The following is a 24,738-nucleotide window of genomic DNA, read 5'->3' as shown; positions in this document are numbered from 1 at the left end:
ATAGATATTACCATATTTTCCGAGAGTTACGAGAGGATGTTGTTACTGTAAAGATATGTAAGTTTATTTATCGCTAATAAAAATGAACGTTTAAGAAAAACAACCGACTCTCGTGCGAGTATCCTCTTTGGATCCATGCTCGTTCCTTCTCCTTTTATCGAGAGTTCGCGTACGATTTGGAAACGTGCGACGATTGGACCGGGAACGGTAAGGAATGACGTACCACGGGAGAAACGTTCGTTTATTAGATTTATTAGACCCTTTAAAATATTTTAAACAGCGTGCGGCTTTTGTTATTTGGCGTAACAGTGAAATATCGTTTAATAAGGTACACAGTACGAAGCTCGAGGTGAGCAAAGCGATCGATATCAATTTAAAATTCCATTGTAGCTTCCCTCGAACGAGGTTTCAAAGCCCCGTTTGTGTTTTCAGGAGCAACGAGGGAGGGACGTTTGCGTCGCATTCCATCGAGAGATTTTGAAATTACAAGCGTGAGTGCGTCGATCGTCGAAAAACTTTGTTACGTCCCTGTATCGCGATGGGGACGCGTTGGTGGTAGCTTTCAGTCCAGCCTCGTCGATGTTGCGATGCGATCGATTTCGGTTCGCTGAGGTGCTCGTGTTGTTCTTACGGTTACTTTAGGTGGAATACAATGCGATCTAGATTAGAGAAGAGTAAAATCGAAAAATCCACATATCTTACGAGAAGAAATAGATTGCGATCGAGTCGCGTGTACATATATGTATATCGTCGAACGACGAAGACGTCTCGACGATCGAGAAGCAGTGAATCGAGAAACGATACTCGTTCGGAGTCGATCGATTAATCGATAAACGTTCCGTTTCGTCGAGACCAACTTCGGTTCTTTTCACTCGCGGACCGCTTCTGCCACCCTCGCTGATTTCTCGCTTCTTATGCGGAAGAACCACGTAAGTCATCGAGCACTGGTTCCATGGAAGATTTACTGGAGATACTTTTCAGCACAGTTAACGCAGGAAGTTAGACGTCCGAGACTTCGCGAGACTTGCTGAGATTTCATGTTACGCGGAACGTTGCTTTCCGTTGTACTTTTGTGGAAAGCACATTTACGAAAAGAGATCGATACGAGTGTTATGCTTTCGATTCATGCTGGTTAAAGAATCTTAGAGAGTCGAAGGGATGCGATCCTGTCACGAATAAATTTGTTAGAGGGATTTCGTATCGGTTGTAGTTACGCTTCTCCATCGAGCAAGAGACTGGAAATTTTTATCGTATGCCAGTAATCGAGAGAATCGATAGTGTAGTTGAAATGCGATCGAGTAACATAAAATCACACAAGGCGTCGCGTCTTGCCTACGGATCTTACGGTTAGGTGCGATTTGGGCTCGTTGAAACGATCCTCTGACATTGACCAAAGGTAGCGTCACGCTTAGGTCAAAGCATCGGATTTAAAGTTGCACCGTGACCTCGTTGCGGTATCAGAGAGTGGTACACTCTGTTGGCTCGAATCACAACCATCTTCCGCGTCAGCGCGAATTCTGAATTTTCTCAATTTGTTCCGTTTTTACGCGATCAAGAGATATATCTTGGAAAAATGTAACGATTCGACTAGAAGTCGAGCGAAAGATTTTGTTCGCAACAAATTGCAACCGAGACGGTGAATGTTAGAGGAAAAATAGCGCGACGAACACGATCTTCAATCGCCGGTGGTTCGTCGTTAATTCGTTCTATCTAACACAGAGACGAGAATAGGTAAAATTCTAGTAGCCCGGGGAGAGCACCTCCTCGTCTTCGTCTTCCTCGTCGTCCTCGATCCCTGGCTCACCGAGAGCGTGAACAAATTCTGGAATTATGATATTCTCGGTTACATTTTCTCTTGCGTTAAGTTTTGTCTTGGGATATAGGTCAAGTCGACAGGTGAAAGTAGGTGTGTTGGTCGAAATCGCGTAGGAATTATGTCCGTTTATCGGTCTCGGTGCTTATGCGCGTTTCTTCACTCGCGCAACACGGGACTCGAAGCAAGAGGCGAAGAGGCGCGAGGCGATCGAAGGGATTTTTAGCCTTTGTTCTCGCCCCCTTCGCCGGACACTCTGCTCGTATCGTTCCAGTTTCACGGCCGAGGTCGCGAAACGATCGGTTCCACTTCTCGCCCTTGGCCCGCGGTAGCTCCTAACCGTAAAATGCCTTTCCGTTCTCCCTCGTTCCCGTTTCTTTTCATCTCTCGACTCGCCAGACGTCGATCAATCGCGGGTCAAACAGCCGGAAGGTTCACGACCGGAGAATCAGGTACGGAGGAAATTCTTCCCTTCTTCGGTCGTTCATATTTTTCTTCGATTATTAGAAACTCTCGGGGATGGGAATTGCGGAAGGGAAGTGTAAATGGCGGAACGGGAGCATAGAGCAGAGGCTTACCGTAGAAATCGATTCGTCCGTCCCCGTCCACATCCACTTCCTTGATCATGTCCTCGACTGAAACATAGCGAAACCGGCTTATATCTTGTATTTCATCCCAATTTACGAGGAAACGTACAGCTAGATATGCCGCAAAAATCGATTTATTTTTCTCCAGATATTTTTCCATTGGGTCAAGGATGGCGAACGCACCCAACTCTTTGAAGCGTTTCATGCCCTCTTTCCGCATATTTTCTCCATTACATAACTTTCACGTTTATAAATAAAGCACTTTCATACGGCAATTATTTATCAGTAGAACTCTCGTGAAACTTTTAACGCGTTTCCCTCGAAAAACAGCTCTGGTATCCACGAGTGACTCGTCAGCTATTCAACCAATTTGCTTCAAATTTTGAATATTTTAAATAGAGAACATTCCGTGCCCTAAAATTGGGATGTTCGTTCGAATGAATAGGAATATTAGAACCAAAAATGTTAGTATTTTCTCAAAAATGAATTCTAAACTGTCGTCAGATTTTAGGGCTTTCCAGGCGTATATAAATCTGTAATTTTTCTAACCAGGAAAAGAGCGCGATTACGGTTTGGCAGTTTTCCGCTTTCGCGCTTCTCTGTTCCCGTTTTTGAAATTTCACGACCGCGCAGCTTTTGCCGGAACGATTACGGAGTGGTTGGACAGACTGACGGAAGGTGGAAATTAATATCACCGCTATTACCGCGGCCCGTTCACCGGCATGGCAAATATTGCATTTGGCTTGATTAAAATCACCCATGGACGATCGTATGCTAATCGACGCGACGGGCGTGCAATTTAATTTTTAACTCGAGTCCCACGTTGTACCACCGGCGTTCGCGTTTCCGTTAAATCTGTCCGGCGAGATATCGCGTGCGGTATTAATATGCCGCGTTACACTCTTCTGGGATGAAAAGCGCATCGACAATTTTCCGGCGTGAAACCGATAACGGGTACAACCTGACAAGAGTAAAAAACAATCGGTTCGAGCGCGAACGAACGTTTTACGGTTTGTTGCGGAGTTACCTCGATAGAGACTTAAACAAGTAGTCATAAAGTGAGATATCACAGAATCCGAGCGTTAAAGAACAGAAGATAAACGCCATTATTTTCATAGTATCGTATTAAAAAATAGAGATTTGTTGAGAATATTGCGAAAGGAAGGAACTGTGATTCTTCACCAGTCCAACTTCGTCGTGGACGTTAATTTAGTATCAATTTCAATCGCGATTTCCAGGGTATTACGAAAGACCGCGCGAACACACGAACGATGGGATTTTCCTTATCGCGTATCTTCAGGCACACGGTTTGTTCTACACTCCTACGGTTAATTTATAAGTATTTTCTGTCGCGATTGCCACATTGTTAGCAACGAACTCGCGAACCCAGGAACGAATAAGTTATAGTCAGCGCGAACTTCTACAGTAACGACTAAATCCAACCCTTCCTCGTTGCAAATTTAGTACGGATAGTTTCGATCGAAATTATCGAGATGCCACCAAAGCACGTGTTTCCGATGCCACGATTTTCCGCACGAATTCTGCACTAACGAGCTCTCCGTTTCCACGGTTCCTGAATCTAGTGTTAATTCCAATCTCGATTGCCGGAGACTCGCAAAAGAACACGAAATAACTACTCGTGAAACGGGAGATTTCTACAAGATTTCCTCTGTCACTCGAAGGAAGAACGGATCTTCGGGTTTTAAACAATCCACGCGGATAATTACTACCTAATGGCAAGGAAAATCGTGAAATCGATTTTAAAACCCCAGCTTTCGTTCCTTCGATACTATCGAAAAAATACCACTCGACATCATTCGCGTCGTATGACAATCAGCAATTTCCGTCAAAAACGTTGCTAACCATTAACGTAATCAATTCGATACCCTCCGGCATTTATTAATACGAAGAGAAATATAATACAATGTGTACAGCACAAATCGATTCTGGTCAATTAGTAGTCTCGTCCCCGTGTATCAACGTATTATTGCGTGGGTCACTGTAGACGGAGTTCAATACAGGGTACTCAATTTACCGTCTCGCAGGAGAGGGTATGTATCGCGTGCTCATACGCAATTGCTATTAACGCAATTCTGGCAAATTTATACGGCCGCTCTCTCCGTGATCGCCGACGATGGAAGTTTCAAGAAGATTTCGTTGTTGTTTTGCATACCTGACGTTATTTTACCAGCTCGTTCGAGCGGGTTAACTTCATTACGCGGCTCATCCGACCGGCTTATCGAAGCGAGAAAAAACTCTCGTTACTTTGCGGAGTCAAGTATAGTTAAACCGATGCTTCGCGCGAAATTGAAACAGGAAAACGATCCCACCGTGTAAGTGAAATTTATCTCGACGCAACGCAGTGAAACGGATATACGACCGACGCAAAGGTTAGGAACAAAGTTTTGCGCACGATGGCTCAAAAGAGGAAGGGTTGACGATAACCTTTCGACTACGAAGGGCGTGTATATTCGTCCATAGAAAGTCAACATATATTTGTTTCGGTATAGGGAACACGATGATACTTGCATATAAAGTAAATCAATGAAAAAATCAATGACATCAAAAAATTGCAGAAACTGATACAACGTAAATAACGCGCGAACTTTTGGTTCATTCTAATATCTTCCGAACTGTCATCTCTAAATATTTTCCTCGCAGTTCACGATTCATATTCACTCTCGTATTTGCTATGCGTTTGTGTACGCGCTATATTTCCATTTTTCTAAATAACAAATCCTACCCGTAATCGAGTGGAATATACAAATAAATGAAAACAAACGTTTGCTCAACGAATCGTTTCAAATAACATCGTATTTCAAAAATATTGTTGTATGTTCTGTTTACGACTAAAAACGAAGAACGTAAAAATACTTGTATTTCAATACGTACTTTCCTCTTCGGAGAGGTCCTCTCCGAGACATTGTAGCACAGCTCTGAGATCGGATGCGGTAATGTAACCGCGATTGTGTTTGTCGAACACCTGAAAGCATACCAAAAACGGAGAAAAGCGGTTTAATTGTATTTTCTACAACCTTAACATCGTACATACATACATACTTTTTTGGACGTCGGTAGGTCGCGATGTTAGGTTCGAATCTCGTGTGATAATTTGATATCAAAGCTCAGGAATCCGAGAGTGACTTATCTTTTCGCGCAAAAAATCCGAGCCCTGCCTTAATAGAAAGAGGGTCACGAGCCGCACGAGCACAAATCATCGGCGAAATAGATTCTTTTATTTCGAGGTAAATGGAACGTCCGTGCGGAGAAAATAGCAGAAGACTCTTTCTTTCGAGGTTCGGAAAAGAGCGGGTTCTCTTTGAAGAAGTCGATTATCGCGGCGACGTGGTAACCGAGGCCTGCGAAAAAATGCCACCGCGGGAATAATAACGACGCTCGCGTCTATTATTTATCGCCCCGCGCTGCTTGCCTCGAAACGGTTGGACTTTCGCAGAAAATAGAATTGGAATTGATGCCGCTCTGGGGAACGCTCTCCGCGAGCTTTGACTCATTCGGATGGTCTGGCTTGATGCAACAACGGTTGCTATCCTCCTTCTCGATGCTGCTTGTTGGTTACGTCCAAATTAATGGGATTGTCAGGGCTAGAGAAACCAAGGGACGTTGCAAGGAATCTTGTCCAATATCTGTTCGCAATTGTCCGCTTGTTCATTTGGAACGGACTCCTTGTTGATGCGCGGAACGCTGAGTTTAGGAAGCAAACGGATGTACCGAACCGTTTCTCAGAAAATCACTTGCTCTTGAAAACTTTTGTTTGTAATCTTTTGATTTTCCGAAGAAGTTTCAAATAAGGTACAAAACTACAAAAGAATGCACACACATCCCTCTCACAGAGATGAAAGGCCGCGCGAAGAAGGATGCGAGCAGGAGCAATTGAGCCAACAAATCGCCTGGAATTGTTTGTCGCGTTTTCTATTGTACGCTCTCGGTTGGGCTTTACGTTTTCGTAAAATGTACCGATGTTTCTTCCGTTCGTTTTCCGCGAGAGAATCCATCGATTCCTCTTGTATTAGTGTAGACACGATAAACCACGCGACTAGTATTGTCTGTTATCAGCCACGATAACCGAAAAGACGGCAGCCACGAGAAAGGGGACGTGTTTTATTTCACGACTTGCATTTCTGTGAGACGAATGAGCAGCGGAATGGAGAAGAAGCACGTTGAGAGCTCGGATCAAAGATTGCGAAAGGCATGGTCGGATTTGCGAAGGGCTTATCGGATACCTGATAGTTGTTTAATCTTTCACTGTCCTGTTTCTTCAAGGGTTTAATTCGGATTCTTGAAATGGAAGTAAAAAATTCCACCATAGGTAGGAAAATTACTCCGAACTTCGAGCAGCCACGGACTCTGTTCCATTATCCGTCTTCGCGCGGCCATGGCATCGTTTAAAAAGGGCGTCGCTAATAGACGTGCCGAAGCATGTAAGCAATTAATCATCCTTAACCTTTACGGAGTAAATTTAATTGACTATTTGTCGAGCCATGCACGTTTCGAACGGTAATTATCGATACGAAGAAATTCATCGGTTGGCGAAATATGTTTGCGCCGTCGCAAAACGCTTGAAGAACCGAGTTCATTTCGAATATGCAGACGACAATTGTGTTAATTATGACGCTCGTGTTGTCCACTCGGCGTTCACGCAAGGGGATACGCTCAACGAAACAATGGAATAGTTAGAGAGCTAAATGATTTGGTAATTGCTTTAATGGTTGCCTGATTGCGATTTCCTACACTCGGCTCAGAATACGCTGAGATGGTGAGCGTCTGGGATTGTCGCGTCGAAACGCGTCTAGCGGAATTTTTACTGCGACTTTTCTGGAGTCTCTTTTTCCCATTTCCTTCGCTCCTCCGTCTCTTGCTACCGGAAACAGAGCTGGGCCACCGATTTCCACCGAGCGAAGAAACAGGAAAACGTAATCATTAAACTATGTATAATAGAAGAATCGTGGAATCCTGGGCTCCGCAAGGGGAATCGATTCGCGATCCGTGATCTGCGACAGCGTCATGCAGCGACAATATCATGTAATGGTTCCGTACTTGGATTAACGAAGAAAGTCCACGCACAGTTCCATTAAAGATAACACGCGCATCTGCGTACCGGAAGGATCACGCGCCTACCAAGTTGTTCAACTTTTCCTTCTACCGAACTTGTATCTTCGTTTAAAAAATGCTGTTACAGTTCGACCTAGTTTCTAGAATAACTTTTTATAGCACGGTTATTGTAGAAGATAAGAGAACAAAAATAGAACGTCAGCACCATAATACGAGTAAATGGTTCCGATCAAAATTATGTAATATCAGGTAAGTATTACCTAAGCGTTTCTAAGAGTTTCGCTCGTCTAATAACTAAGGATCATTCAAGATTGACGATCCCCAAACGAGAAGAGCCAGCACGTGCGCACGCGAGATAGCGTATTGATCGTTAAAAAACGATCGGAAAACAACACGGTATACGAAGCAATGAACGAGAACGAATAACGAGAAGCGATTAAATACATTTCACGAGGGAACAGAGAGTTGTGGAGCAACAGTATTTGTAATTTGTGATGTACATACAGCACGAGTTTCGTAATTACCCCAACCTCGCGAAATCTCTGCAGTCGGTTTACGGTATAGAACCGTTTAAATTCGTGAAAATAAACATTTCGCATAATTGGTTACGTTATCTTTCCGTTGCGCCTATTTGTCTACGAACAAATGCAACTGTTTGGTAATAAACATTAGGGGGACCGAGAAGTAATCAAAAGTTCCGTTCGTTCCTTTCAGTTGGCCTAGGGGCACGCTGACCCACCGTATTTGTGCTCCGCTACTCCAGAAACACGTCCTGAATTTTCAATTCGGCCGTTTACTACTGTATTATTTCTTTAACTCCCAGTTCGCGTTCTGAATCGTGGAATTCTTCCCTCGTGCTTTACTCTCATTATTCTGCTTACTATTCTCTTCCGTATACGATAAGCCAGACATAAAATTGTACGATTCGTTGGAGTGGTATGAAAGTATTCGTACCTCGGTACTTTTACGGTCCCTTCGGCCGTAATAGAAAATAATTTATTCGCAAAGCGCGACTAAACTTTGAATAGAATACAAAATTATGCAAATTACTCGGAATGTTGATAGATTCTCCAAGGCAAGAGGTGTGCTTAAATTTAAGCGGATTAACGTTCTGTAAGAGCTAGTCAAAATAGGTGCATCGTATGAATTGCGGTGAGAAAGTAAGACGCGCTGTCGTTGCGCACAAAAGATTATAGGAAACCAGCTAATACGTGCATTCCTTTCCAGCTAACTACGACAATTATAGCGTATTATAGAGTGACTGTAGCGCTGTCCAACTTCTGAATGTGCTCTTAATTATCTCGGTATGTTCACATCGGGCATACAATTCCGCGCAGCCTTGCGAATTGTGGTCGTATTTTTAACATTTATATTTTTCCGTTGGTAGCTTTTGTACACGCTCGAAGAATATATGCAGTGATAATACTCGGAGAAGAACAACGCAGCATGTTCTACATGAAAGAATAAACTTCCTACTCTACCCTTGTACATACTGTCCTGGGATTCCTACGCTATTTAAACGTTTTACTGTTTCGTGAATGATAAATGATGCCCGAGTACCCGTATCGTGATAAGAAATGCGTCCTCATACGGTTTTATATCGAAAAAGGACGAACGTAAGCAGAAAAGTTGAAGAGGACTAAACTTCTTCTTTCGCTGACATAATATCGAGCAATTTCCAAGCTTTCTTTTCTTTAAAACGCAGGTGTTCGATTAAGGTATGTTATTTTATTTACTGCAGAGGCATAGTAGTCTCTACCAATGCAACGATTGTTATTGTACTTTTTTTCGTAGTCCCTCTTCCGTCTTCATCCGTCTTTCTCTCACAAACGTAATAAATGCTACCAGCATTCCACTATATCTTTCACCGTTCCGTCCCCGTCTCCGAAAGATTTTCCTCGATTTCCATCGCTGATGCCCTCGGTCGTTCGTTTTCCTCCCTTTTTTTCCCGCGTTTTTCGCTTTTTTTTTCAACGGTGCTCGGCCACGATCCGGCTGCCGGCGCGCCAACCAGCCCGCGGAGATTAAAATATCGACTCGGTAACTGCGATACGTCGCGTCTGACCCGAATGCCGACCCGTTAAACTCTTTAAGCGCACGTCAGGCGATTTAAAGGGATCGAGGTGAAACTTTCGACGCGAGTGCTCGCTCGGCGAGGATCACAATGTCGCCAAATATAACGGATATTGAGCTTATGACGCCTTGTCTCCGCCCGTGAAAGCTTGCTCGACCGGTCGATCGTTATCGACCGTGTTATTTCACAGATTTTTCGTTTCCCATCGATTACTTTTATTTGGAACCTTCATTTGAATTCTGTTCCTCTAGCCACGATCTTTGGATTCTTTCCGAGAGGAAAAAAATGGTAGTCGATAGAAATAACTCCTGAAGGTAAACGGACCGTTACATATTTTTCTATTCGAGGTTGTTTAGGTTTGACCATGTCACATGTAAGCGTAGGCGAGTAGTCCCTCGCCTTGGGTCGCAATACCACGGTATGGCATGATTGGTATGCCTTTGTGGTAGGCCCACTTCGCTACAGGGAAGTTACCAAGTGGTAACTCCTGAAAGTGGGCCATCTGCCAGGAGGTGGATCCCAAGGATGTGAGAGGGTACACATAGGACAGCATCAACTCAAATCTGACACGAATTCTTGTTAATGAAACGATAGTATTCTTTAGACGATTTTTTTTACTTTCCTTGTCTAAGGGCCATCCTAGTGTACGAGGCAATCATTTCAGAATACAGCAGGAAATACTTTCGATGAAAGGAAAACGTGAAATGGAGCGACAAAAGTGTCTAGAAACGACGGAGCAGTGGAGTGCGTCAGCGCGCACCCGCGTAATGGCTTTGAAAATGAAAAGAAGAACGATAGGAAGAGTCGGTTAATAGAAAGGCATCGGAGAAAAAGCGCACGCAACGATAGAAGTCGCTCGTATCGACGATTCGTCGATGAAAGATGAGAATGATATCCCTGCTGCGACCGAATGTTCGATAACGATTCGAATAATACCGACGGGAAGAGTTTGCTCAGCTGACAAATTGACTACGTGCAACGATGGTAATGCAAGCATCGTTAACCGAGAGAGGAACGAATGATTCGAGGCGGATCGCCCAATTAATATGCAACGAATCTCCGAACAAACGAAAGACGACGGCTAAATTGATACCTCGAGCAAGGTTCCCATTCGCGGATTTCGATGAATATATGGATAAGAGATGATCGGCAAAAAAGACGGTAGAGATTTTCTCGATAATATCGAGGAACCTTCCAGGAAATAGTATAAATGCGACGAGGTGAGGGAGATGGCGTTAGCGAGTGGACCAGGTGGTGTAAAGACAGGGGCAGTCAACAAAAGCGGTGGAATGACTGGAAAAGTGTAGGGCCTACACTGTAGACGGTCGACGTCGTGGAAGAAGAATGGAGTGCAAAAGCGGGCGGAGGGTAGAAGTCCTTGTGGAGGGCTGCGAAGCTACGGTCATTAGAATGTATTGTGGCGCAATGGTTTGACACGTTTCCTTTGCGACACGTTTCTCCGCTATGCCCCCGCGTTCTCACGAAACTCGCCGCCGTTCCCGCTCTTTCTTTTTCGCGCATCCGAAGCCGCACAAACGCTCACTCTATGCATATAAAGTGGTGCGTACTCGCGCTCGAACTTTGCTGTAATAGACAAGATAATGGGGTACAGAGCATCCCATTTTTCGGACACGACAATCGTGTTGCGGGCGGGCTCCATGCGGTGATGGTTAAAAAAAAAGTGGCAGTCTTGATGGAAGCCACTTCTCTAACATCGACTTGAAAGAGAAAGCATTCTTTGACGTACAGATTGATGCGCAGAGTGTACGAGCCTTACTAACGCAAGATATTTCGAAACAAAAGGCAGAATATAGCGCCATAAAAAGTCGTGCAAGTATCGGAGAACTTTTGTTGAAACTGACCAAAATTTTGAATTCCATTTCCGGACGGTGTTCCGCAAACAGAGAGTAAAACTAACACTTCGCTCACGAAGAATAGTCTACTCGCTCCGTCGTGGAATTTTTCGTATATTGTCGCAAACAATTTATCTCTCGGAATGTATTGTTGTCGGAAATTGAAGCAACGAGAGAGTTTGCTTTAACCGCGTGTCTCCGCCGCGTCGGTCGAAGCTTTTTCGTCGCGCGGAGAATGCATCGTGGAAACGAAGCGTTCCGAACGCGACCACCGCGTAATCGCGTTAAACGAGCGACACCCGTGATGGGAAACGGTCGCGTGATCGTGGCAAGAAGCACAGATTGCATCGAGTATTTTGAGAAGTTGTACGGTCAGAGTACGTCGAAATTCTCGAAACGCGGAAATTAGAATCCTTTGACGAGGGACGAGGAACGAGGAACGCGTGGCGAACGGACAAGAAGCAGCCTCTAAAGCGGCCACGAGGGCGAAGTTAGTTCGATGGAACGCGTACCGAGGTGGCTAAGCTCGTTCGACTAACTAATATGTACGATAACTGCGCGTGGGTGTTACATTATCGTTGCGGTGGAAATGAGGACGAATAGGTACGATCGCGTGTCGAAAGCATATTATCGACTTGTAGAACTCGAGCGCGTCGATGTCGAGGGAAGGAAAAAAACGATAGTCGATCAACCGTTCGTTAGAGGAGTTTTCGTCGTAACGAATAGTACTGATTTTCTGATGAGCGAATTCAGTTTTCCAGGAAAAATAAATCACGATGAAATATATACGGTGAATGTGCATTCGCGTTGAGTAAAAAGTACGAGTTGTGCAGGGCGTACGATTGCAGGCACCCCAGGCAGGTATCTCAAAAAGTGTAATACGTAAAACCGATCGTTATTTTATCATACTCGAAGGATTTTTTTCATTTTTCGTTTTCATCTTCTTTTATTCTATCTCTGGATTGCCGGAGATTCTTACGAAACGCTGTTTACGAACGATTCAACGCATTTATTCAGTCGACACGGATACCGTGTAGAGTCCGATACCGGCGGCGCCTGGGGAGAAGCGAACTGATATGCTCGAGAAATTGAATCGCGTTACTGTCTCGCCGAGTTACGTTATCGAAGGTCTAATGGAGGTACGCTTTTACGCGAAAGCAGTACTTTCCCCTTGGTTTCGTTTCCGTTCGATTCTAAGCGTAAAAGAAAGATTTGGCGGTGACTAGAGTATCACCATTTATACGAAACTTGGCGTAGATTGCTCGCGTAGCGAAGGTAAAACGTCCTTTAGTTGGAGATTAAAGGTACGTATACCTCAACTCTTGAATCTCTTTGTGCTTTGCTTTAGTATCGGATACAAACTTGATCGAAAATGGTCTCGAAAACGCGACCCTTCATCGTATTTTTACTCGCTTTTAAGATCCCGAAAGTAATTTATTTACGTTCGCGTAAACCTTATCAGCTTCCTTTTCGAAAAGCAACCAATGCTTACTCCGATCAGCAGAAAACTTTCGTAGTCGTCGTTTGGCTCGAAACACGATGAAGAAATCCTTTTTAAACGACTTTTAATTACCCCGACGTCCCTCAAGCCTCGCTTGTTACCACCCGGTCTCCGGCTAAATCGTGGATTTTCATATGCATATGTAATAGAAGTAGGTCGTTACATTTACGCAGATTCTCTCTCATTGTCACTCAAGATAAGCTTGGTCCAACTCGGAGCAACGAAGCGTTAAGCGACGCAGCTAGAAAACTCATGAAATTCCTGCAGCGCGATCCGACAGATCGCTGGACAGAATTCTTCGCGTCCCGTGTCGCTCGAGATAAACCGAAAACGATCGTTAAGGAGCACTCTAACGTCATCTAAGGAATGCAACAAAAGTATTTTTTTGCATAGTAATACCACCTAGACCATTAGTCAGTTTTAGATGTACTTTAATTTAGGTTTGAATGAAACAATTTGAAAAAAATCGGAATGAAAAACCTTGTTACTCGTTAGGAGAAATGTGTTAGTCTTAACTATGTTGAAAAATAAATATATGATCTTAAAATTTAAGAATTATACTTTAATGTACTTTTTGCATGTGTGCATTACTTTTCAGCTTATCCTCGTATATGCTTGTCGCACGTCTAAGGCTTTGGAAATCTGCTGTAGCAAGTCCAGGTGTCGCTTATGCTTTTTCGATCGTGTAAATGCAAACGAGGCGAGCGCGATGGAAACCCTTAAACGCGAATTTGCAAAAACTAACACGGTTCCATTGGTTCGATCTCGCTTTGATTACGTCACGCGCTATGCCGAACGGAACTTTCTTCCTCGTCCCATTTCTCGTTGCCGCTTTTCTCTTCGAATGCGCGACTCGGAGTTTCTCGGCGGTAGAAAGAACGGGCAACGACCGAAAAATTCAAAGTGGATTCCGCGATAAATGTCGTCGATTTTGCATTCCTGGGAACCCGAAATCGCGTTCCTTCCTGGACAAGAAGTTCCAGATGTTCGTCGGAACGCAGGTATTTCTTTGATATCGACCACTTTCCAGTTTCAGCGAACTCGCCAAGTATTTTCGTTGTCCCACGAAGTTATCATAAAACTCTGGACAGTGGTGCGCTATACTTTCATAGGGACCAAGGCAAAAGGAATTCGAGGATCCGATCTAACAGAAGAAACGGACGAACATTTAAGATTTAAAATTTTTTAAAGCGAAACTTTTTATCGCTCGTTAGTGTAAATTTGACGCTCGCTCTCTTTGAATTGCTTCTTAAATTAAGATTAAGGATCTCCCTTAATCGGAACTCTACGCAGATACGTTCTTCTTTATCTATAACGATCCACTGGCTGGGGAGGAAAAATTGCGGAAATCCGAGAAACACGAGAAATACACCCGCCTCGTCATCGTTCTCGACGACGCCGACGCCTCGAAATGCAGCCCCCTTTACGAAATCGACGAGGATACGCTCGTTTTGCTGAAGACTACAGTTGACTCGAACTAGACGGGACAAACGAGAAAACTTAGATTCAAGGGAATTTTAAATTGCTCCGTGTACGGGTCTCGGCGCTTTGAGACCATCTCCGCGTTACACAAAGGCTGGGAAAGCCTTGGTCGGTCGCGAAACTCGTTCGGACTTCAATTTATCAATTAGAACTTTGAAATGGACAACGATCGAGTCTCCGTTCGTTGTCGACGGTCTCCATAGGAACCGCGAGCTCTTCAGCGATGCAGCCTCTGTCTTTCATAGCGCGTGCAACGACTACTTTAAACCGCCTCGATGAGACACCGAGAAGAGCGGACGCGCTTCGACGAGTTGCGATTCCACGCACTTCGATTCCGACCACGGTTTCTCGCAGGCTTTGAAGTTTTCTTTGCACTCGTTTCAGTGTCCTGATTTCCGATAATTTGTACGCGCGCTACATTCATTCATAATCGAGGTCGGACGAATTACGTATAACCTGAACGACGATGACTATGCCGATAACATTCTAATATTCCGACGAATGAAACCTACGCCGGAAAAACATCTCGAGAACGGAATAGGAAAAAGTAGAAGGAAACGGTAAAATATTTACGTAGAGACAAGATTTCGTTTCGAGTAGTATGCACGGGTAAGTGGCTCGCCTAGCTTTCGCGCACGGAATTCTCGGAATAGGTCCCGCAAGAAAAAGTCTTCGTCGATTCCATAATTCAGAATTACTCCGAAACAGGGGCAACCAAGTTTGCAGGTTCGGGACTCGAGTTCGAATGTGTTGTTTGCTTAACGATTATTTCGATTAACGATTGTTGCTAACGATCGAACAATGCCGAACACTACTAGATTCCTTCTTTCCAAGGATGGTATTTCAAAAATGGCAGGCGTTTGCATATCTTTGATTCGACAAAGGCAAACCACCGCCTGCTCGTCAGTGAAATTTGTGAGCCGCGTACGCGAATTAATTGGAATTTGTCAGAACACAGAACGATGCGGACGCGATTCCTTTGTAGATGCTTCGTAAACGCTCAGTGTATGCAAAGCTTTGTATCGTAGAACGAAATCTGTCCTTCGGTGCTCGTTATCTGACAATTATTATTAACGTTCGCATTCAGCCGCGGACCTGGTGCGGTAGGCGAACCAGTTCAACGCGAATCGAGGAATCGTATCAGTGTTCGTCTTAAACAAAAGAGCAACTATCGGTGTTCTTGATGACGCGATTGACTTACACGTTTTTGACTACACCGCACTGATTGAAATACCACGCGAATCCATTTGACTCGACGAGATAAGTTTCGACGAACAAGTTGTTAATCTCGTTGGTAAGGCGGTTAACGGTAAGAAGTTAGCATACAAAGAAACTATTACACGTATTTTAAAGTAGATCAAGCATAGAATTACCACTTCCTAGAGAAGTACTTCTCTTGGTTCAATCGCTCTTCGAGTTTGCGGCTTGATAAAGTCAAGCGGACACCTACTTATTATCAGTGCATGGCAACAAGGTTGACGTTATTTTGCGTTAAGAAGACGAAAACGAGTATGTTCCCAAACCACGCGCGTGTGTATCCTGCGACGTCTGAAATCTAAAGCTTCCTGCTTGGCAAGATTTGTTTCCCTTAAAGGATCGCTATTTCTCACGTACGGACACTAAGTTATATATGCGCATAGAAATGCACGCCACCGTCATCGAGGCTTTATATTTCGCTCGGGCGGACGTGTACCGAAAATTTTAACACGGGAGACCGTAGAAACACTCGGGCTTGGATTCCACTCGTAGCGCGAAACACAAAATACGTTCGAATCGAATCGTGATCAAGTAATTCATAAATAAATAGATTCGGATACGGCCGAGTTCCAATGATTCGGGTGGCAATTACATTAGGCCGCATTTGGAAAATTGTATACATAGTGCGTGAAGCTTCACTGAAACAATACCCGGACGAACGCAACCATTTATCCGAAAAATCGTGATCGTCGATTGCCATTCTCTATCAACTGATAGAAAACTGCATATTCTACTTGAACAAATTTTTATTTTGTTAAATTTTTATTTTATGTTCTTTGAATTTACTTCGCCGCGAAAATGAAATATATAGAATGTAATATTCGTTCAAAAATAAATTACAATTATAAGTTTTTCTTCCTCATTGATTAATTAATTTGCACCGCTGATTTTCGCTACGAAAATCAGTACGAGCACCATTACGATAATCGCAATTTATAAATAATTCGTGTATTATTCATCTGCAATGTTGGAAAATACAAACGATTATCGAAACATGGGAAAGGTAGGTCTTGTTATCCTACGCTTAACACGATATTATTATTGTATTCATTTAATTTATACGATCGATGAATTAATAATAAAATCCGATTCGGCGTTATTTCCATATTCTATTATCTTCAAATCATACCATTATCATCGTCTAATTGTTATTATTCTATATCCTAACAAGTCTTCCTAGGTTCCCGATTACTAAATCTAACTGGATTGTTTTTACGGACATTTCGTTAAAGTTGCACATAATTACTCGTGACTCGTCCCATGAAAATGCCCCGATCCGTTCTAAATTACCTGCACAGAGAACGTGGCAGAAATTTGAACGATATCGTGGCATCGTTAAATCGTTGAATGAACAACACACAGTGGCTAGATGGAACTGTATTGTGTTTACACGGTTTTCCGTGCTAGCGATTTCGTTGAAACGGATAAAGAGTCGAGGAACAAAAGGGAAAGATAAAAGGCAAACGTACCCGAAACGCGTCCCTCAACTCCTGCTCTTCCTGATCCTGATCAGTGGGGGCGGTTTCGTTCGCGCCAATGTTGCTCACGATTTCCACGAACTCTTCGAAGCTGACATTTCCATCTCCTGAAAAAGAACAGATAAAAACATGATAATTTATTCCGTCGCCGTTTCCGTCCCCTTGTTTCGTGCAACTTTTTGACCGTACCGCGACAAGACGAATGGCATCTCCGAATATCATTTCGGTAGGACTTTTCACTTTTTTTTATTTTTTGGAAAAGCAAAAAAATTAAAAGTATAAACTACCTCGCCGGAAGCGCGGCATTCATTCTGTTCCGATAAAGTCGTCTCCGCGAAGACAGTTTCTATTTTTCCTTTCACGTTTCCCAGCACGGGATTCGCCCTCTCGCGAAAGCGAAGAGGCCCACAGAAGCCACGGCCATCGTGGGATTAACGAAGAACTTTACAACTTCGAGTTTAAGCTGCTTTCTCGGTTCTTGGTTCTTTCACCGTGGAAATCTCCTTTCCTATCATTTGCATTTTTCCACCCTTCTCGGTGTAGCCGTGAAACGCGTGGATGCGTAAAGCGATGAAAAGACAAGATACAAAACGAATGAAGGCCTCTTCGATCGAGGCACGTTACGAGTTTCTTTGAGAACGATTCCCGTAGGATTCAAGACCGACGTGTTGCGCTGAAATTCATGAGAATTGCCGATAAACTTTCGAAGAGGAGATTACAATCTGCTACGGTACAAACCCATCGAACGATTCGGTCGTATCGTGGTTCCGACATCTTCGCGGAACTTCCCCTTAAATAAATACACGTCGCTCCCGGGGGAAAATCCTTTCTGTCGGTTGCCCTCGAGCAAACAGAGTTCTGTGTACGGAGTGCATAACAGCTGTTACCTCGCGTTCTTGACATCGAAAACATCACCAAGAGGAAGCGATATGTTTTGGATACGTTTTGCTGCCATTAAAGATACGAATCGAGTAGATTCAGTCTGTCCTTCGGTTACTTCGACCGACCTTCCGATTAATTGCTGTTTACACCTTTGAAAGGAGAACCAGCGAAACACCTAGAAACGTTGACGACGGTTTGCTTATCTGCATACCAAGCCACGCGCGAACGTGCTCTTCAGGGATACAACTGTAGACATAACGTGTCTTGTCGAATGTGAACGTGCCCAAACTGACACGTCTCGTTCGTCGTTTCGGGACTTGTGTTTTGCACGATAGTCACGACTCGAATGCGATTTTTCGCCTAACGAACGCGTGTCCAAGTAGACGTATGGACGTATGGTCACGAAATTTTACGAAGGCGTACATACAAGGTAAACCGCGTAAAAAAACAAGGGAAAATTGAGAACGATCATAACTCTATTTATTCTTGTACGAGGTTTCAAAGAAGCTGACGCTCTAAAACCGACGGTGTGAAAATTAATTGCATTTGCCACTGCGTCAAAGCATACCGTCACGGCGTGCACATTAATATACCAGAAACACGGGCAAACTGTACAACGTCCACGATAAAGTACCTTTTGTAACAGTCGCGGAGAATTTAAAAATATGTACGAACCCGCGGACCCAGTTGTTCTTTTTATGCGAGAAAATTACTTGAAAATTTTCTTTCGAGATGCATTACAATTTTTCAAATTTACGACGTGACGAAAATCGACTTTCGGTCGTCGTCGTCGTCGTCGTCCGTTTTTTCCCGCTGCGCGACGTAGCGTGGGAGCACGAGAAGCATAAGAAGCACGAGGGAACGTGCAATAAATTTTGTCTAGATGCGATAATACGTAGTCGGTTTCGTTGTCGGACTAGAATCCTCTCGGCTCTCGGTTACCTTAACACCCACGTATCAGCGTCACACTTGGTTGTTCCCTTCCCTCGCGAAATACACAGCCCGCGAGCTGTGCTCGGATCTCGAGATACTCCGCAGCCGCATTTCGAATGCTAAATTCCGGCAACGTAACCCGCGGCCAACGGAACCGGAGTAACCACTCCCCGCCTTGGAATCTCCTGGCGTATCCTAACGGGGATATACCCCCATAACTTGGCGAATTCATCGGCAAAGACAGAGGAGAGCCGTCGCGGGAAATGAGCTCTGCTCGCCTTTGAAATTACAAACGTCGCTCCGTAAGTCTCTTAACAAATTGGCGCGTGTAGCTTACTCGCCGCAGGCGTGTGTATCGTTATCTCTTATCCTCGTCCAAGCGTAATTCACTTACGACGAAATATTGCCAAGAATTAAGCTCCTTTTTTTTACGTGGACCGTGTTATTTCTGTAAAATATTACAGTTCGCTCTGTTAAAGAAACAGAGACGTGCAATTTTTCTACGAAATATACACAGAAATATTAGTCTACTTCTAACGTGCATACGAAACATTTATAGCAGACATTTCTCTACCCGGTAGTCGATATTCCCTCTCGAGTGAAAACGGGCTGTACGACTGAATTTTTGTCACCGAAACGATGAATCGTGCTGATTGTAAGTTGAGGAGAAGTCGTAGACGGAGCTAGACGCGAATCAACAGTTGGGTCGCCAAGAAGTCGATAAAATGTCGAAGCCTCAACGCGAAAGCGACGTCGCACCGCAACGCGTGTAACAATGATAAATATTATTTGTCCATTCGATACGCGATAAAGTATCACGTAGTCTCCTGTGTCACCTAAACTCGATATCGTGAAATCGGAACCCTCTGTCCACGCAGAGAAGAATAGAAGCGATGGTCCATTGGAAAAGGGTCTGATCGACGATTCCTGAAGCCACGACTCCTACAAATTGTAAAAACCGAGTGAACTAGTCGCGATTCATCGATCGCCCTATGGGCGGCGCAATTTTAATTGTGATGTGCTTCCTGGCACATGAAGTACGAATTGGAAGCTCAAATAAAAAAAAAAAAAAAAAATAACGTACAACGTCGATATACGTGAAGTGGGAGTACACCGTAAAATCGACCAGAGAATTTCGTAGCGCTGATTGCACGTTGCTCTTTTCTACTCGCTTTCTCTCGATATAACGACGTTGAATTGTGCGGTCTACGTTACAATGCAGAATTACCGTTCGACAAAGTACCGCACTTTCCGAATTTTTAGATAACCTGGACAACATTTTTGGGACAGATACATAACCGAAGAATATCATCGGTCGAGATCGATCGATTGAGACGAAGGGACAAACCGAGATCGCTTCACGGTTGTAATCGCTGAACAAGGTTGTCGAGCAACTCAAACTTAAACTTCTATTGCAAACACTTTATTCAAATTAACTCGCCACTCACCGAGAGAGCTCCTTCAAACTCGACTCGACAAACTCTCGATCGCTAGATAAATCGTCGACAAATATACTTACATCTACAACTAGTCGTACACTGTACAATTTTCCAGCGAGCAAACGGTTCCGAACACGAACATCAACTGAAACTAAATGCATTCATCACCTCTTTCACTTTCACGTTTATAGTGTTAAGTAACACGCGATAAATTTAAACATGAACACTTCAACTTTTGCCGAGTACGCAGTTTCTGGCGTAATTTACGTTAGAAGTTCGAGTGATAAAGCTAAATGAATAGACTGGCCCATCAGAAGGCCAGTGTTTGCCTTCTTTCTCGAACTGTAAGTAGGGGAGAGTGTTCCACCTAGAGCACAATGTAGTTGCACCTACAGCATAATGACGTTTATTTATTTTAAACATGCAAGCTTGTTTTCAAAAAATGTTCCCTGGTACAAGTAGTCTCCTCTACAATTTTCGAGCAACTATCGAGTCGTTAATTTTTTTCCTTTTCAAGACATGACTTTTGGAAGATTTTTCTCGCGCACTTAATCTAATCGTTCACTTCGCGAATTAATAATCTGCAGTCACCCTTCCGGGAGTAAAGCGGGTCAAAGGAAAATCCACCCTCGGGCACCGCAAAAAAATAGACAGGAAAAACCTCAGAAAAAAAGAGAACCGTCGAATGTTCCGATGTCCAACAAGGCAAGTTGGGCACTTCGAAAGAAGAAGTGAAACTTTTCGAGAATGTGAAATTCGAACTGATTATCGATCGAGGGTAAAATCGTGTCATACCTAATCCCATGGAAGGAGAAAAATTGTTCGCATATTTTCTTTCCCTCGAGCTTGAGACTCACGCAAGATAAATAGGGAAATACAAAGTGATTTGGATGGAAATAAAAGCGATTCGAGAAGAAATATGACAGCTTCGAAGCCCGTACGTCATCGGCAGGTTTCCGACACCCCATTGGTTAATTCGTTGGAACGCGTGGAAGTACGAACGCGTGGAAAATGGAGCGATCGGTTCGCGAAAACCAATTCACGCCTCGTTTCCCATACTGGCTGGTTTCCGAACAGTTCTCCAGATGAATAACGATCTCGGTTAGGCGCGTCCTTCGCCTCAAAGTTATCGAAGTCAACTCTGCTGGTCGCTCTTGGCTATCGACCAGTCGGAACTTCCGTCGACATTGCTAAATACCACAACGTAACGGCGTTGAATTGACATTCGACGTGGCGGAGCTGTCGACTTATACATGCGCGTCATACGTTGCCGCGTACATACGAATGGACTAGTTGCCCCGAACCAAGTCACGGTAAGTCCTCCCCTCTCGATGGGTGCATTCAAATGACGTAGCGAATGTCGCATCGGAACGTTTCTATGAGCGTCGGTTCTCGTCAGTATACCGCGAAAATATTTTTTTTTCCTCTTTTATCTCCTTCGTTTTTTTTGGAGGGTGAGGGGGAGGGGGTTGTCCGCGGTGTGCGTGTCTGTTTTATTCAATGGCACACGCGCACAAACAGACGTTATTCATCGGGACGAACGCGAGATGCATCCAGGGTGAAACGAGTCTCGATTACGTGGGCGCGCGCGATGGTCTCGTTTCGTGAGCCGCTAGCTCCTATCGTAGCTGCTTCTAATTACTCGTGCACCGCCTACGACCACGTTGCTTCGCTACTTTTGATATCAAAATTCGAACCGACCCAACGGCTGAACAGATATCGCGCGAATGAATATTCGTAGGATGCTCTTATCGAGTCGACGGGAATTCGTTTTCGAAACGGTGGAAACGCGTTCCTTCCTTCGTTCTGGTATTTGCCGCGTGAATTAAACGAGCCAGTCGATTAGAGGGGAATAACACTCTGGAATACTAATGACAAACGTTCCCATTACGGGACACGCGATATAACATGGAACGCAAAATTCGTTACCAAAAGAAGACCGTCGAAAGAACTTTGGTATTCCGACAATTCCAATTTTCGCGATAATCTGTTACTCGTTCCGTGAAATTACTAATTTAAATAACAGAGTGTGACATAATTTCCTGATCGTTAGAGAAGAATGAGACGATAAAAGGTCGTCGGGTATGTTCGAAATGCAGCAACGCGGTAATCTGCAATGCGTTCCATTAGTTCCAGTGGACCGTGGAATTAATAAAAATTCTGTCACCACGGTGAAGGTTTTCACGAGCGACGTGTCCACGGATACACCTTGCTACGTAACGCCGGGCTAGGTGTTTGGTGTATAGAGAGGAAAAATTTTACGCGCGGTAAACACGAGTCGGAATTGACGACGACAGCTTCGCGAATTCGACGCAACGAGTGACCCGATGCGACGTTTGTTTAGATAGGCGCGTAATTTAGCTGATCCGTGAAAAAATCTGGGTTCCCAGAGGACACGGCGACGAGAAATTTTGTTTTCCTTCGATGGAATCGTTCTTTCAGATTTCGTCTTCTGTCCCGAAATCTCGCGAGAGTAAAGAAGCACGCAACCGTTCACTATTGCGAGAAGAAAAAGTTATTTTCCTACCGCTTTGGGGACCAGCAACAGGTACCGACACATTTATATGCATCTCGTGCATCTTCAGAGGAAAAGAACAGCTCATTTTCCGCTATGCTAATCTTCGATGTTTCGCTTAACAAAGACGTTCTACAATCTCAACTAATTTTCAGCGAAGTTCGCGTCTCACCCTCGAAAGCGTCTCGAGATTCCTCCGCTTCAGAAGTAATGAAAAGACTAACAAGATTTCGGCCGCGATACGACTCGACTCGACCGTTTATACTCGAGGGACTCTAGTCGTTAAACGTCGAAACAATAGAAATTTTCGTCGTGGTGCGACCATTCGACCAAGATTCTCGAACATCTTCTTCGTGCTCCGAAACTCGAGCAGGCCGAGGCGAAGAAGAAGAAGACGAAGAAGAAGTCTAAATAGTCGTTGAGGGTGTAAGCGTATAGTCGAGCGAAAAGGTGAAGAGACTAAGGAGGGTCGAAAGGAAACGGTTCGAAAGGAAGGGAGAGTGGATCTGGCTTAATAAAGAGGCTCCGCTCACGAACGTCCTTCCCATTGTCAGGCGGGAGAACATTTCGTGAAAATTACCCGCAATTACAGCGATGCCATCGGGCAGAAAGGTTGTAAGTGGGCCAACGCGGTTACACGGACGAATGGTAAACTTCGGTGTCCTCGACTAATAGCTGATTGCGCGCCACCTTGTTTACGAGCCGCACCAAGACCATAAAGTTGCGAATCAAACGATTACACCGCCGTTCGACGATGTATCGCGTTCAAAATTATTCATCGAGGGGTGGATATGGTCGCGATGGGTAATGGTTTCGGCAGTCTCGTTCAAACGCTGTTGCTGGTTAATGAACTGCCCTACGCGATAGGCGAGCGATATCAATTACCGATGGTTATCATTGAATATTAATCGAAAATTTTGTATCGACGGTCCAGTTCTTCCATCCCGGTGATTTTATAGCTAAAAACTTTGGGAACAGTTTTGTCCCACTCAAATTTTTCGTCGGCAAATGATAAACTGTCTTTAACGAGTAAACAATTTGTGTATCGGAGAGTAAAGCATCGTTTTGGTACAATACAATGCGCTCACCGTCGATGTCAATCTCCTGCAACATGGTTCGTAACTCCTCCGCTCTCGCGAACTGTCCCAGGGATCGCATCACTCTGCCCAGCTCCTCCTTCGTGATGCTCCCGTCGCCGTCCTTGTCGAACAGCCTGAAAGCCTCCCTGAATTCTACAACAACGATAATACCGTTTAATTTACCGAGCCGCGCTCGCTTTAATGTTCGCGCGAGCCCCTTGCTCCTCTTGCGCGTAATGGTCAGACGGGGTAACAAATTATCGCGAACGCGAAATGGTGGGAGGCAAAAGCGCGGAACCGGAGCGCGTTTAAGAACCGTGGCGCATAATGCCCGCGGGGAGAGTTTCCTTCCGGTCTTAATGCACGACTGGTCCGAATACAATTGCACGACGATACTTTAATTACCCGAAGCCACGATTCGTCGAGATGAAGGAGCCGGGTGAACGTGACGATCGTCGTGAAACGCACTTGGACTAATTACGCGCGTCGAATAAAATCTGAAGAATCTCGATGGGACGAAGTCTGATCGACGAAGACACCGGAGAAAAACGTAAATCGCGCTCCCGTCGTTCTTTCCGAACCCGAGAGTTGGAAGGATCGGTCGTTCGAGCTGATTAAACGGTCCAGTCGATAACATTCCGTGGTGTTTGATGCCCGCGGCGGACACGATGAGAAGGGACAAACGGTTAGGTTCGACTTGGATCGTCGGTGCTTGACTCGACCGTTTAATAGCCTCGTTTCACGGCCCATTGATTTTGTACGTACCACCGGCTAT

The 24,738-nt window shown here is 44.4% G+C and overlaps 1 protein-coding gene across 1 annotated transcript in view; it reads right to left on the bottom strand.

Moving 5' to 3' along the window:
* Positions 1-243: 243 nt before the first annotated feature.
* LOC128887512 (uncharacterized) overlaps positions 244-24,738 on the bottom strand; it is a 43,486-nt gene continuing 18,991 nt past the window's right edge. The window contains exons 3-7 of the mRNA XM_054143500.1: positions 23,973-24,116; positions 17,107-17,222; positions 5,293-5,383; positions 2,392-2,448; positions 244-1,822 (exon numbers count right to left, since the gene is read on the bottom strand). Coding sequence (XP_053999475.1) covers positions 1,740-1,822; positions 2,392-2,448; positions 5,293-5,383; positions 17,107-17,222; positions 23,973-24,116 — 491 coding nt within the window. The 3' untranslated portion in view covers positions 244-1,739. The remainder of the gene's footprint in view (positions 1,823-2,391; positions 2,449-5,292; positions 5,384-17,106; positions 17,223-23,972; positions 24,117-24,738) is intronic.

This window comes from Hylaeus anthracinus, unplaced genomic scaffold (assembly GCF_026225885.1).
Source record: "Hylaeus anthracinus isolate JK02 unplaced genomic scaffold, UHH_iyHylAnth1.0_haploid 11989, whole genome shotgun sequence".
Classification (NCBI taxonomy): domain Eukaryota; kingdom Metazoa; phylum Arthropoda; class Insecta; order Hymenoptera; family Colletidae; genus Hylaeus; species Hylaeus anthracinus.
Note: the sequence above shows the minus strand (reverse complement) of the source record. Positions and strands in the feature narration are given on the sequence as shown.